Source organism: Dendropsophus ebraccatus, chromosome 3, assembly GCF_027789765.1.
Source record: "Dendropsophus ebraccatus isolate aDenEbr1 chromosome 3, aDenEbr1.pat, whole genome shotgun sequence".
Taxonomy (NCBI): domain Eukaryota; kingdom Metazoa; phylum Chordata; class Amphibia; order Anura; family Hylidae; genus Dendropsophus; species Dendropsophus ebraccatus.
The window spans coordinates 107,486,912-107,502,758 of NC_091456.1; the positions used below are offsets into that span (position 1 = coordinate 107,486,912).

Consider the following 15,847-nt stretch of genomic DNA (forward strand, 5'->3'; position numbering starts at 1 on the left):
CATCTTCTGCTCTGACATCTCTATATGAACATGCCTTAAACTTTCTGAAACATTAAGAGAGACATCTAGCATTCATTTTGCACCATTATTTTGGTGTAAAAGGTCTTTTTGCGCACAGCATATTTTTTATGCAGCATTTATCAAGCCGTTTGCGCTATATGGTTTATATCTGCTGCACCTTTTATTAGATTTTACGTTTGAAGGGGTGTGGTTTATATTAACCACTTTTTAGGCAGCTTTATTATGTGTGAATTTTTAGTATTTTTTTTTATTATTGCACAGCAGTACTTCAGACAGACTAGCATAGTTTTTTGAGACTTTTTTGAGTTAAAAAAGGGCACAAAAATTGTGCAATATTTATCAAGTCCTGTGCTGCTATTGATCATTTTTGCACATGGACTGGAGTTTTTTGTTCAGCATGTGAAAAGTGCACTAGTGGAAAACAAATCTGATACATACCTCCCTAAATGTAAAGTAGATTTAGTGTATACAACTATAGAAAGGGATACAATTTTTTTTACATTGAATAAGTGCATGAAATATATATAGCAACCACATAACAATAGCAATACTACCTTGTGCTGGCACTGCTGAGTGCTGCTGCCTTGTTGTTCCACACTTGCCCTCCCTCTTGTGTTCTTTCTTGGTCACCTCCTACTCTCTTTGCTCTTCTCCTCCCATTATCTCTTGAATGCTCTGTCCTAGCTCAGTTTCCCCAGTCCTCCAAAGCTTTGGTGCTTAATGGTTGTCCTATACCTGTGATTTGGGAGCCTGCTAAAGGATTTCTTGGCTGGAAATGATCAGGACATGGAGATGGCAGGCAGTGTGCACTCTGAGAGATCACACTATGTTATTGAAGATCCAGAATCTGGGAGACAGTACAAGAGAGGGAAGCTCCTGGGAAAGGTAACCATCTCTATTGGCACAGATTTTAGTACAGCGTTCTAAGAAGTTGCATGTCATTTCATATTACCAGTATCTTTTATTGCTCTGTCTCCTCTATGTTTCTATATAAAAATCCTACAATTTTGTATTTTTTAAGGTGATTTCCTAAGCTGAGCTCTTTGGATGTTGGTTATATGGCAGTCCTTGGGAGACCCTGAAGGGTTAATCTATTTAAGGTGACAGATTGCCATAAAATTTTAATAACAGCTTTAGAAGAGCAGTGTAGCTGACAATCAGGTTCTGGAAGGAAGTTAGTGGCGGGAATGTGATGCCTCTGTAGTGTGTCACTTACAGGCTAATGTCAGGGCTGAATTGGCATGTGTCATCTATGACTCCACTAATATTATTTCATGTCATCTCAGGGCGCTTTCGGCAGGTGCTACAAATGCACAGACGTGTCCAGCAGGCAAGTCTTTGCAGTAAAGATGATCTCTCACACCAGAAAACTTGTGAAACAGCAAAGAGGAGGGGTAAGGACTAATGTTTGCAGCCATTATATCGTTCATTCCCATTGATGATCTCAGAGCAGCATTTCCTGCTCTTTTAAAGGGACTGTACCATCAGGCCTGGGCTGAAGCACTGGAGGCGGGCTGACCAACCCCCAGTGGGAGGAAACCCTCACCCCTCTAAATTACAGCTCCATTGAGTCTAATGGAGCAGTGCCATAGAGGGGCGGAGGTTTCCTCCCACTGGGGGTGTATTAGCCCACCTCCAGTGATTTAGCCCAGGCCTGATGGTACAGTCACTTTAACTTATAACTGGTCAGTACATTTTATGTATTTCTTTATGTTTTAGGTTGAAAAAGAAATTGAACTCCACAGCCAACTTAAGCATAGAAATATTGTGAGATTTTACCATAATTTCCGAGACCAGAAGTATATGTACTTGGTGATGGAATACTGCAGACACAAGGTTTGCCAAGCTGTAACACACATATCTGTTTAGTTAAAGGGGCTGTGTAATGTTTGTATACGAGGGAATCGGCTACTCTGACTCAAAATAACAGCTAATCCTCATAGAATATTACAGTCACAGTTCTATTAAATGACCCTCACACAGCTAGAAATGCATTACAGACAAAAAGTATTTACTCCAAGTACGTTATTTATTATGTGTACTTTATATCGTTTGTGGTATTTTAAAGTGTTGCTGTCATCATAGAAGACTTTTCACATGTTATAGAGACATGTCAAAAGTTTTGATTGGTCCAGGTCTTAGTGTTCACACCCGTACAGATGAGAAGAACGAGCGGTGAGAGGACCACGCTGTGGCACTTCTGCTCCCTGCTCTGTGTCAGCATAATCAGTCAGGCACCATAGACTTACGCTATGAGCCAAACCGATAACGTGACACACGAGAGTCAGGAGAGGGCCACCTTTAGTGCAGTCTTCTACCGGCTCGTTCTCAAGATTAGTATGATCAAAACCTTTGACTCTATAGGGGAGATTTATCAAAGGGTGTAAAATTTAGACTGGTGCAAACTGCCCACAGCAACCAATCACAGCTCAGCTTTCCTTTCAGCACTGCCTTAAGCTGAGCTGTGATTGGTTGCTGTGGGCAGTTTGCACCAGTCTAAATTTTACACCCTTTGATAAATCTCCCCCTATGTCTCTATTTTTATGGTGACAGTGACATTAACTATATATCACATATGACACATAGCACTGAATCAAGGTTTTTACAGGCCCTGATCAAAATATTTTATTATTTGCAGTTTGCGGAAAATATCTCTAATTACCAGAAATAAAACGCTAATTAAATGCTATGTGTATGTTTTTCTCTTCGATTGGTAGGTAAATGCGCTAAGCTGTGTTTACATGTGGTTTATCAGAGTCCCATTATAGCTACACTGCAGATTTACTGACATTTTGGAAAACTACAGCAAAATCATGTTGGTACTGTGATGGTTTCGAGAATATTACTATTCTAATAACGCATTCAATGATTGCAAGCATGTTCATACTTTACACAATATAAAAACAGTCCGAGGCCATGTTCACACAGTGTATTAACAACGGATGTTGTTCAAAAATTTGACTTTAATGCAGTGCTTTATTTCAATACAAGAATGGCCGTTGTTTTAATCGCCAACAACAGTCATTCTTGTCTTAAAAAAATACACTGTGTGAACATGGCACAAAACTGGATATTTCCCTTTTGGGCTATGCTCCCTCTACATACAAACAACAGCCATTCCCTGTGAATGGCCGTTGTTTAATGCTACCTACGGTGGGAATTAATGATCATGAACGGGTAGCATTGAACACAGACCATCCACAGGGAACAGCTGTTGTTTGTACGTAGTCGGAACAGAGCCTCGGGCTATGTAAACAGCTTTTTTGTCTAAATTATCAGCCACAAAAATCTGCAGTTTTACTGCAGATGCCATTCTGAAATTTGCAAACAGTTAGACATTTTTGTGCCATCAATAGCTAAAAAAAAGATTCTTGCACTTACGTTTACAATCATATAAAATTTTATAGAATAGAGTTCTATAGAATAGGTTCAATAGAACATAGCTTTAGGGTGCATTCACATGTACAAGATCCGCAGCGGATTTGATGCAGATACTGTACGTGTGAAGCTACCCTCAGGGAGCATTCACTCGTTCTATGCACAGTCTGTATATATGGAATGGAATGCGGAGCGCCCGGCTCTTTGCTGCCACCTCTGTCCATGTCATGAGCTGTCCAGAGCAGTAGTAAATCCCCCTAGAAGACCCTCTCCTGCTTTAGACAGTTCCTGACATGGACAGAGGTGGCAGCAAAAAATACTGTATCAGACTGAAAAGAATACACCACTTCTGTGCTGCAGTACATACAGCAGCTGATAAGTACTGGAAGAACTGATTGTTTTGCATTTTCAAAAAACCAAATTCGGAAGAAGTGATCTTTCTTTAATGTCTATTCGATATTTTATTATTGGGGTAATGTTTCTTTGTTTTTCATCTACAGTCTGTTGCTCACATCTTAAGAATACGAAAACTCTTGACAGAGCCTGAGGTACGATACTATATGAAGCAGATATTACAAGGGGTTCAGTTCTTGCACCAGCAAGGTATTATCCACCGAGACCTAAAGCTGAGTAAGTAATGTGGGAACCTGTCATCATTTTCATGCTACCTGAACCATGAGGGTAATTCCTGACAGCTTCTTCCCATCCCCCCAGCTTTGATAGATCCCCCCTTCTGTTTGGGCAGATTTATCATTCAAGGCCAGTAGGGCAGGAAAAAGCCACCAGGGAGTGCCCTGATGAATAGTGGCACTCTGTATCTTACACCAGTATCTACTGTGATGAGGCACTTTAGTAGCAATTAAAGGATGGATGGTGGTGAAAATAGAAAAACTTTGGCTCCCTCCCCCACAAGGTGGAGCTCACTAGAGGCAAATTGTAAGGGTGATGACCTGTAAGTTATTTCTTGCAGGAACTCTATGTTTTCTAAATAGTTACCTGACACCTAAAATTGACACTTTGCATCTGAGACACTGCTCAGTAATACACTTGTTTGTTCTGACCTTGCATTTCTACACATGTGCTGATGTAGTGCACCACCATGCTAAATAGATGGAGCCTTGTGGCGGAGCTGGGCTTTGACATCAGTTCGGGAGTGTGTGGATAACCCTTGTTAGTAGAAAGTTTCACTTGTCTGCTTAGTGAGGAATTAAAGCGGATGTACCATCAGGTACATTCTCTTTAAGTAATGCACATGAATAGAATGTCGCCGGCGCGGGGTAGCCCACGCACGGCGAGGGTCTATTACCGAGCTGAAGCACTGGACCGACCCCAGTGGGAGGAAACCCTGCCCCTCTATGATGTGGCTCTATTGATTCTAGCGGAGCCATGTCATAGATGGGCAGGGGTTTCCTCCCACTGGGGCCGGTGCCCGGTAATAGACCAGTGTTGTGCACGGGTACTGGCCCGTGGTTGAAATAGAGGACCGCGACACCGGCTTTCCCCCACTGAAACCGTTCTATTCATGTGTAATACTTAAAGTGACTGTACCACCAGGCCCAGGCTGAAGCACTGGAGGCGGACCGACCCATCCTTAGTGGGAAGAAACTCCAGCCCCTCCATGATGTGACTCCATTATAATCAATGGATCCCTATCATAGAGGGGCTGGGGTTTCCTCCCACTAAGGGTGGGTCGGTCCGCCTCCAGTGCTTCAGCCTGGGCCTGGTGGTACAGTCACTTTAAAGCGAATGTACCGGATGGTGAATGTAACTTCAGGTGTAAGCCTATCTTTCTGTAGGAGAGGCAGAGGGGCTGGTGGACTAAAACCAGGGAGATTTGTTGCAGACCTGGGTGAAGCTGAATAAAAATAAGTTTGCCTGAGAAGGAAAGGTAAGTCTCTGATGGAGAAGTGGCACAGCTGCTTTGCCAAGCTGGGCCTGGGTGGCACTGCACATACAGTGAGCTAGTAAAGTGACTGCTACTAGTAGTAACAGCAATTATAAGAAGGTCTGGACATGTAAGATGATGGTTTACAGTGAAGACCACTTCTGAAGCAGAATACGCTAAGTTTACTGCCATCATGGAAGTTGTTATCTCTGGGAAGTCTACAAATCCTGTGGAACTGAAATCAGCATGGCATGGGTAGTCTTCAAGGGTATGTTGTGAAGTGCTGAAACCTGAGGGAAGCTGTAGTGAGGGCTGAGAGGGGATTCTCAGCCCTAGCAGACTGGTAGCTACATAGGGGTTTGCTTGTCCTGCAGGTCTGTAGGCTAGCCTTGTTAGTGTGGCCTGATTAGGAGAGTCCTGAGACTAGTGAGGTGGGGTCAGTAGTCGGAGAGGTAGTGATGGTATGCCTGTTCAGTTTACTTTCCAGTAGCCTCCCCCTATTATTACAAACAGAACAGGAAGTCTCAGCTTTGTGTTAGGATTAGTGTTGACAGTGGAAACTGCAAGATTTCAGGATTTTTATAGATATAGATGTAGATATAGATTTATATAGTAAAATGGAAAGTTAGAAAACAGTAGGTCATGCCTATAATAATGTTTTTCAGGGGCACGTGTGATATAATATCAGAAACTGGTGACCCTATAAGAAAACATTTGTAGTCTGATATTCCTTTTGACCTTTGACCTTTGTGATAATAAATAGAACCTTAGAATAAATCATTAAGTCCAGATTCAAAATAAGGAAATAGCAGACAAGCTGAATGTGTTGTGGGTCATGATGGCATGTCTTTTACTGCTATGTTTAACCAGCCATATAAATTATACACAATGTTGATGATAGTGTTACTTTTAATAGAAGAAACTGAGGATGTGCTGAAAATAAACCCTTCTTATAATTAGAAATAGATAGGCTCATGTATGTACCCCTTCAGTGAACCTCTACCCCTTTGTGCTCTCACCAGACATGTCAGAAATGCTACTAGATACAAATATATATCCCAGACACAGTTACATAGCTGCTTTTAGTAGAGGTTCAGAGAAGCACATGCCACCTCTTCTAAAAATATCGGAACCCTCTGTCTGCAAAAAAAGTTCAACCAGCAGCAGCATTTTATTATACTTAGCGTTTTAATTCATTCATTGTTTTTAAGATCTGGGCTTTCTGTTGGTGACTATACAGATCTGTAAAGATCTAGGGGGAGATCTATCAAACTGGTGGAAAGTAGAATTGTCTTAGTTGCCCCTAGCAACCAATTAGATTCCACCTTTCATTTTTCAAAGACTCTGTGAGGAGTGAAAAGTGGAATCTGATTGGTTGCTAGAGGCAACTAAGACAATTCTACTTTACACCATGTTTGATAAATCTCCTTCCTCTCCCTAGTCTTGTCAGCTGAGAAGAGGATACAATTGCATCCAGTCTGGGCAATCTCCTGTTAGCTAAACCAGTGCTTCTCAAACTGTGAGGCTGGCAAGAGGACCAACATACAGTCATGGCCAAAAGTTTTGAGACGACATGACTCTTGTCTCCAGTTCAGGTGCAGTTTGCAATTAAGCTCCATTTACTTCAATGGAACTGAGCAGCAAAAACCCGCCCAAGCCGGAGACAAGAGTGGGGCTATCTCTGGAAGAAAGTGGCCATGTTTTCATAGCACTGGATAACCCCTTTAAGATCTGGGGAGTTTCCAGGCCATGGACCCAAAATCTCTATGTTTTGTTCCCTGAGCCATTTAGTTATCACCTTTGCTTTATGGCAAGGTGCTCCATCATGCTGGCAAAGGCATTGTTGATCGCCAAACTGCTCTTGGACAGTTGAGAGAAGTTGCTCTTGGAGGACATTCTGGTACCATTCTTTATTCATGGCTGTGTTTGGCTGAGAAGCAACCCCACACATGAATGGTTTCAGGATGCTTAACAGTTGGCATGAGAAAAAACTGGTGGTAGCGCTCACCTCGTCTTCTCCGAATAAGCTGTTTTCCAGATGTCCCAAACAATCGGAAAGGGGATTCATCAGAGAAAATGACTTTACCCCAGTCCTCAGCAGTCAGCTCCCTGTACCTTTTGCAGAATATCAGTCTGTCCCTGATGTTTTTCTGGAGAGAAGTGGCTTCTTTGCTGCCCTCCTTGAGACCAGGCCTTGCTTCAAGAGTTTCCGCCTCACAATGCGTGCAGATGCACTAACACCTGCCAGCTGCCATTCCTCAGCAAGCTGTGCACTGCTGGTCGCCTGATCCCGCAGCTAAAACACTTTTAAGAGACGGTCCTGGCGCTTGCTGGTCTTTCTTGGGCGCCCTGGAGCCTTTTTGTCAACAATGGAACCTCTCTCCTTGAAGTTCTTGATGATGCGATAGATTGTTGACTGAGGTGCAATCTTTCGAGCTGCGATACTCTTCCCTGTTAGGCCAGTTTTGTGCAGCGATAACCATGGTTAACAGAGGAGGAACAATGATGCCAAGCACCAGCCTCCTTTTAAAGTGTCCAGTGGAGTCATTCTTACTTAATCATGACAGATTGATCTCCAGCTCTGTCCTCATCAACACCCACACCTGTGCTAATGGAGCAATCACTGAAACGATGTTAGCTGGTCCTTTTAAGGCAAATATTGACTTTGCAAGTAATTGCTGTTAAGCTGATCACTCTTTATAACATTCTGGAGTATATGCAAATTGCTATTTTAAAAACTGAAGCAGTAGACTTTGTAAAAATTAATATTTGTATCATTCTTAAAACTTTTGTCCATGACTGTAGACAGAAGAGATTGTATGCTGCACAGGACAATCTATGAGTGTACTAATCTATGCTTTGGTAGAAGTAACAGTAACTGTAATCTTTTTGTGTTTATTTTAAATTGTGGTATTTTAAAATAAAAAAATAAAAAAACCTGACATAGACCAATTGTAAGGTCTGAGAATTTATTCTTTTTACCTGGTGAGGCCCTTATAGAGAGTGACTGAGGAGCCTTGATTTAAACTTTGCTATGCTAGCGTAATTCAGTCAGTATCAGTATACGGCACAGCAAGTGGCCTCCTGACGGTATGAGTCAGGGTGTGTTTACACAGAGAGATTTACCTGACAGAATTTTAAAGCCACTGATTGGCTGAGGGGGACGTCTAGATGCTGGGAGCCCCCGAAGCAATCCGGAGCGCGGAACAGGTAATGTATGCTCTGGACGGCAGGGGGTTAATGGGGCTGTCACTTACATAATCGTATGTAAGTGCGAATTCGCAGGGTGAAATCCACTGCGGATCCAATGTGTGTGAATCTAGCCTAAAGGAGAAATCCCACGAAAATAAAAAAAACAGGCGGGGGGTTGCAGGAACATAACAAAGTCCCTATGCCCCATAGCACCACTCTCACCTATCTTGGAGAGCCGCCAGAAATTTTTGTCTGAGATCCTGGAGCTCCATTGTCTGGCTGCTGCAACATCACTGTCCCGCTGAGGGTCTGCCCACTAAGCCAGTCAGTGACTGCAGCAGTGTCCCACCCCAGTCACTGGTTGGCTGAGTGGGCAATCCATCATCAATCTATCCAGGAGCTGTAGCAGGCACAGAGATCAGTAAGTCAGTGCTGCAGGGGCACAGGGATGAGTAAGTATACATTCTTTATTATCTTTCAGTACGCCTCTGCCTGCTTGTCATATTTTATTTTCATGGGACTTCTCTTTTAAGCACTTGCTTGCTCATCAGTTGATTGCTGGTTTGTTACACTGGGCAATATCTGTCTAAATAACTGGCTTATTGGAGTTTTCTCCAATCTGTGGGTCTTTAGCTGTTACAAAACTACAATTTCCATCCTGACAGCTGATGTGGATGCTACTTTTGAAACAGCTTTAGACTAAAAAGTTGTACAACATTAGGTTGGAGGAGCTGCCTGTCAAGTGTAAAGTTGGTCCACAACTGAGTTTAATGTGGTGGAAATGCACTCATATGACTTGCCTGACCTTCTTCTCTCAGCATCTCTACTTCTCCCTACATCGCTACATGAAGACTCAGTCTTCGGCAGCAGAAAACAACAGTGCGGTCAGTAAAGGGGGGTGAAACCAAAGTTTAAGGGTCCAATTAGACAAAGCGATTTTAACGATTAACGACTAATAATACACCATACTCCATACACCATATTACACCAAATGATAGTCGTTAGTTAGGATCGTTACTATGATCGTTACTGGGGCGAACTGTGATAGTTTTAGTTGCTTTTTTGGTGCGTGACTTAAAATATTCTGTTACCAGTTTTTCTCAAAGTTATGGTAAAAATTGATAACTGATGATGATGAATCATTTGAATGATAAATTCCTATATTTGGCCACTAAGTGGCACTGTTTAATAGACACAGGTTTATACTTATTTCCAAACATTTATTATATAGTGAAACCTTGGATTACAAGTTACTTAGTCTGAGAGCGTTTTGCAAGACAAATTAACAATTAAAAAAAATTGTAACTTGGTAAACAAGCAATATTTCTTAATACAAGTCCCCCTGCGCCCCCTTCCTGATACTGTATTGGTAGAGCGCCCTCTCTTTTTGTCCCTCTACTACCTGATCAACTCTGCTGGTGATCAGACTCTTTCCGGCTCTCCTCTTGTGCCTGTCCGCATAACAGCTGCTTCCCTCTGACCCTGGAAGCCAGCACTAGTGCCAGCAGGTTTGTAGCCACCTGGGTGATGTGTGTGGAGGGAGAGTTAACTGATTAACCCCTTCTTTACTAATACAAAATATATGGCAACTAATCTGATCCTTACATGGTTAATGGATGTATCTTTCCAAAGCACACTGCTTTCTAAATTTTTTCATCTTGTCACTGTTTAAATATTACATGAATTTGGCTGCAGCAAACTATGTACATGTTAATCACATTAACATTTTAATTTACGCAATATCCAGGAGTGAGGGATCTTCTCCCAGTATTTAGCATTAACATTTTACACTCCATGTCATTAAGGTAATTTTTTCATTGCCAAGAATATGGTTGTGAAAATTGGAGACCTGGGATTGGCAACTACAGTGGATCAGTGTGAAAAAATACCGGGGTAAGGCCAGATTTCATACACTTTGACTGCTGGTGCCTGCTTGTCAAGCTTCCCAATTGTCTGACTGGTGTGCTTTTCATGACAGCGTCATATGTGGCACCCCAAACTACCTATCTCCAGAGGTGCTGGCCAAGGATGGTCACTCCTTTAAATCCGACATCTGGGCTCTTGGATGTATAATGTAAGAAACCTTTAATAAACTACTGTTGCTTATTTTCTTCTTTATTTTGTTTTCATTCTTTAAACTAAAATGAATACATCACATTAAAAGGGTACACTGGGCACTCATATCTTTTTAAGATCTTGCTGATGTTGCAGAGAAAAATAATAAACAGCATATTCTCACCTACCATGCTCCCCCGGGGTCCTCCTATGTCTTTGAGTCTCCCTCTAAGTGCTCTGGGTGATCATTCAGAGACGGACTTGTCTCAGCAGTGGCAACCCTCTCAGCCAATCACTGGCCACATCACTGTTATCGCTTTAGTCAGTGATAGGCTGAGCAGGCTGTCACTGTTGAGACAATTCCATCTCTAAAGTAGTAGCCAGAGAATTCAGCAGGAAACCTGAAGATGTGACTGGAGGACCCCCAGCGAAACGTGATAGGTGGTAATAAGATGTTTGTTGTCTCTGCAACCCCAGCAATATCTGGGGGGAAATATGAATGTCCAGGGTACACCTTCTATTTACTCTCTCTCTCTATATATATATATATATATATATATATATATATATATATATATATATATATATAATTATTTTATATTCTTATAGTGGACAATGTATCAGTCAGAGATGGGAGATTTACAGTTTGTATTGTACAATTTAATGAAAAGCTATAACAGGCATGACAACATTGTACTATATATTGTTGATGGTGGCACTGGCAATGTAAATTGTAAAGAGACAGTCCACACTGCATCATTTGCTTATTTTATTATTTATTTTTTCCTTTTAATTCATTTTTAATTCATGTTCAGGTACACAATGCTAAGTGGACACTCGCCTTTCAGAGCTCGCTCACAAAAGGAGATGTATTACTTCATCCGTGAAGGCTTTTTCTCCATGCCATCTTACATATCACTCAGTGGCCGAAGACTGATCATCTCTTTACTAGCAAGCTGCCCCAGTAGTAGGCCTTGTATAGAGGACATTCTCACACATGAATTTTTTACCCAAGTATGGAACAATATTGTTTACTGAATATAAGAGAAAATGGAAAGGAGAGGCTGCATAATTCTCTTATTATTCTCTCATTTTCAGGGCTATACACCAGAGAAGCTATCCTCTGCCACATGCCACACTGCTCCCACTTTCTCCTTTTCTCTCAACCTTACCAAGTTCTTCAGAAAGGCGGCCAAAGTTTTGTACAGAGGAGTCTTCCATAAGTCCTTCTGCTCAGGTACAGAAATATAGACAGTGTTAAAGTACTTAGAAAAGACATTGCCATAGAACCATTGAAACTTTTTGCAGTTGTGACACTATCAATCTTCGACTGTCCATGGGCGCAAACGAGTGGAGATCAGCAAGATCGGTGCTCCTTTGCAGTGCCTATAGAAGGCACTGTATTGTTCGTGCTGTGATTTTAAATGTATTGCTTTCGGACGCACATTCACTGTTCACACATGGAGATGTGTGGCCAGTAGCTATATATTTTTGCTGCGGTACATAAGATTTGATCACCTGACAAGAGGGAGTTTTCCCACTCCTCAGCTGATCGTGTCACTTATACACGATTATCAGTCGAAGGAGCATTTCTAGCACCAATAATCGCCCCTGTGTAGAAAAGGCTTGTTACATTATCTCATTGTTTGTATTTGAGCAGTGGTTTAGCTAAAGGTGAAGAGGATGCATTCATATCTAACCTTAGAAGGCTGCCATAGTATAAACTATAGGTGCACATATGAGCTATAGTTCTATTCACTGTTCTGGCCAGACTCCTGTAAAGTTTCCCACCTGTACAAAGGGTAACATTTCTGATAGATCTGTATTAAGCTAGAGTTCAGTGTTACAGCTGTGAGACCCCTTATAACATTAATCATTCTTATCATTTATATTTGTATACAAATACCAAGCTGACAAATTCATTCTATGAAGTTAAAAGGGTATTATCATTTCAGAAAGGGTATTTTTATTTCCCCGGTCCACAAGATAACTAGCAGACTGGTTGGGTTCTGACTACCGGGACTTACACTGATCCCAAAGAATACAAAAATTGTGCCCCTAAATCAATACTGATTGAGCGCATCATTGATTCATTCTATATGGGGCTTCTAAACATTGCAGAGAATGAATGGAACGCTGGTCACACAAGCCATTCTATTCATTTAGATGACTGTTGTTCTCGGTTCTTGGGATCAGCAGAGGTTCCAGTGGTTGGACTCAAACCAATCAACTAGTTATCCACTATCCTGTGGATAGGGGTTAACATTTTGAAATTAGAATACCCTTTAAATGTAATAGTCAGCAATTACAACATATACATGTGATGTATTTTTATATTTCTCCAGATTTTGCTGAAGCTGAGGGGTATAAGAGCTCCATTGTTGTACCTACAGAGAGCTTGGGGTCACTGAGCTCAGATAAAATGTATCAGGTATGAATACGGGTGTTCTTTAGTTTGGGGCCACTAAAAAAGAAAAAAGCATCTAATCGTATTATCATAGCATAATTGTAGGTTTTTGGCAGGGGTGTTGATAGGAATCATGTAGGCCCCCTTAGTGCATGGGCCGCGTAGCAGTAGCATGGTCTGCCTTCAATGGTAGCTATGTCACTGGTTTTTAGTAACGACTTAAGACTAGTCAGCACCTTCATAGCGCCACAGCTTGCAAGATTTGCCTGGGGCTTGGTGACATAATCCAGGCTGGGGGTGTTACTCTCCTATATAGAGGTGAAGAAAAGCGCAGTGAGGCGTAGCAGGCATAGGGCACGGGAACCCTAGGCCAGAACTCTTTGACATAGTCACAGCCAGATTAAAACATGATTTTTATCAAAATAAGAGCACAACCACAAGTTTAAAAGGTATGCCTGCACATCTTACCATCTTGTCTTTATATGGGTTCCTGGGGGTGATAGATTTGTTTTAAAGGGATGGTTTTTTTTAGCTATGTAATTATGTTGTAGCTATGCACAGATATACAGCTATGATAAACACATTTTTCACAAAGGTGTAATAAAGCATTCAAGTAAACTGGTGCAGCACGAGAGAAGTCTTGGATACGGGAGTGAAAGGTTCTGATTATGGAAGATGTTAGTGTAAGACCATTAGCAGAACACAGCGCGGGAAGGATGGTAGGTGGAGATGAGGGAAGAGATGAATGAAGGGGCAGAATTGTGGAGAGCTTTATAGGTGAGGGTAAGAAGTTTGACGTGAATTCTGGGCAATAAAAAGAATAATGTAGGGCATAGTAAAAAAAAAAATGGAAACAGTAATCTCACAGTGCAGAGGAAAATAAAGTGATGTAACAACACGTTTAATAGTAATAGAGGTGACACATGGAGAATAATTCTAGACATTTATGGAAAATTATTTAGCTCCCTGTGATGTTCTGTTTCATGGATAATATACAGAGTAATATTAGAATACCAGGTCAATACTGGCAGTGACAGTACAAGGCTATGTTCACAGCAATGTTATAATGCAATGCATATCATTACACTGCTCAAAAAAAGAAAAAGGCAACACTCAAATATCACATCCTAGATCTGAATAAATTAAATATTCTCATTAAATATTTTGTTCTTTACAAAGTTGAATGTGCTGACAACAAAATCACACAAAAATTATCAATGAAAAACAATTTTATTAACCAATGGAGGCCTGGATTTAAAGTCACACACATAATTAAAGTAGACAAACACACTACAGGCTGATCCAACTTTGATGTAATGTCCTTAAAACAAGTCAAAATGAGGCTAAGTATTGTATGTGGCCTCCACGTGCCTATATGACCTCCCTACAATGCCTGGGCATAATCCTGATGAAGTTGCGGATGGTCTCCTGAGGGATCTCCTCCCAGACCTGGACTAAAGCATCCGCCAACTCTTGGGACAGTCTGTGGATGGAGCGAGACATGATGTCCCAAATGTGCTAGCCACACCCGTCAGTTATTGTACGTCCTGGTGGGAGGTTTCTTTCCGCACCAGGACATACAATAGCTGACCGGCTCCCGATGCTCACTGTTTACATAAACAGTGACCAGGAGCCGCAGCTTAACTGTCAGCTGATAGCTGACAGTTTAGTAAAACTGTTCCTGGACCCCTAACAGGAGTCCAGGACAGGCAATCACCAGCATCAGTGGATCCGTAATGATCCACTGATGTCTGTGCAGTCATCAGTAAACCCCCTAACGACGCTGGTACGTGCTTTTACATACTGTGATTGGCAGCTCTGTGATCAGAGCTGTCAATCATAGTGTCTGATGGTCATAGGAGAAACCCAGAGCATGCATGCAGGCTCTGGTCCCTCACTAGCAGAAATCTATGTGAGGAGATTAGAGCCTGCATCCAAATAGTGGAAAAAAAAACACAAACACAATGAAAAACACAAATACACATAATAAATAAATACTCCCTGTCCTGTGATCTCCCAGTGATAAGGAAGATCTTAGTCTTCCGTAGTTTTAGTCAGCATCCGTTAGTAAGTATATGTCAGCGTCTGTTAATAAGAGTCAGTCAGCGTCCGTTAGTAAGCATCAGTTGGCGTTCATTAGTAAATGCCAGTAAGTTTCAGTCAGTGTCTGTCTGTATGCAGCAGTCAGCGTCCGTCAGTAAGCGTCAGTCAGCTTCTGTTACTAAGCATCAGTCGGCCTCCATTAGTGTCAGTAAGCGTCAGTCAGCGTCCGTCAATAAGCATCAGTCGGTGTCCTTTATTAGGTGTCAGTGTCAGTCAGTGTCTATTAGTAGGTGTCAGTAAGCGTCAGTCTGTGTCCATTAGTAAGCGCCAGCCAGCGTCTATAAGCAAGCCTTAGTCAGTCTGTGTCCGTTAGTAAGCACCAGCCAGCGTCTATAAGCAAGCCTTAATCAGTGTCCCTTAATAAGTGTCAGTCAGCGTCCGTTAGTAATGGCACAACACTTTATGTCCACAAATGGGGTGGTTCCATACTCAGGAGAAATTGCATTACAAATATTGGTGGCCTTTTTTCTTCTTCTAGGTATTTTCAATTTGAAAAATGTGGGGTTTCAGCAACGTATAATTGTGAACAATTAGATTTCTTTATTTTTTTATTTATTTGTTATTTTGCAAAAAACTGATAAAACTTGTGGGGTCTTACATTCTATTACATTCTTTAGGGTGTGTAGTTTTCAAAATGGGGTCACTTGTCAGGGGGTTCCACTGTCTCAGCACCAGGGGGCCTTTGTAACTGTAACTTGGTCTCTGACATTCATTGCAGCCAAATCCACACTCCAAAACCCTAAAAGTGCTCCTCTTCTTCTGAGCCGTGTTGTGCGCCCGCACAACACTTTACATCCACAAATGGG

At 41.7% G+C, this 15,847-nt stretch overlaps 1 protein-coding gene across 4 annotated transcripts in view; it reads left to right on the forward strand.

Moving 5' to 3' along the window:
• PLK5 (polo like kinase 5 (inactive)) overlaps positions 1-15,847 on the forward strand; it is a 73,666-nt gene that overhangs the window by 51,380 nt on the left and 6,439 nt on the right. Inside the window, exons 1-9 of one of the 4 annotated variants that reach the window (XM_069962456.1) lie at positions 723-906; positions 1,308-1,415; positions 1,741-1,857; positions 3,900-4,029; positions 10,282-10,369; positions 10,455-10,550; positions 11,347-11,545; positions 11,630-11,768; positions 12,877-12,962. In XM_069962456.1, coding sequence (XP_069818557.1) covers positions 808-906; positions 1,308-1,415; positions 1,741-1,857; positions 3,900-4,029; positions 10,282-10,369; positions 10,455-10,550; positions 11,347-11,545; positions 11,630-11,768; positions 12,877-12,962 — 1,062 coding nt within the window. In that variant the 5' untranslated portion in view covers positions 723-807. Of the gene's footprint in view, positions 1-722; positions 907-1,036; positions 1,122-1,307; positions 1,416-1,740; positions 1,858-3,899; positions 4,030-10,281; positions 10,370-10,454; positions 10,551-11,346; positions 11,546-11,629; positions 11,769-12,876; positions 12,963-15,847 lie in introns of those variants that run through there. The other 3 variants (XM_069962459.1, XM_069962457.1, XM_069962458.1) reach the window with 3 other exon arrangements.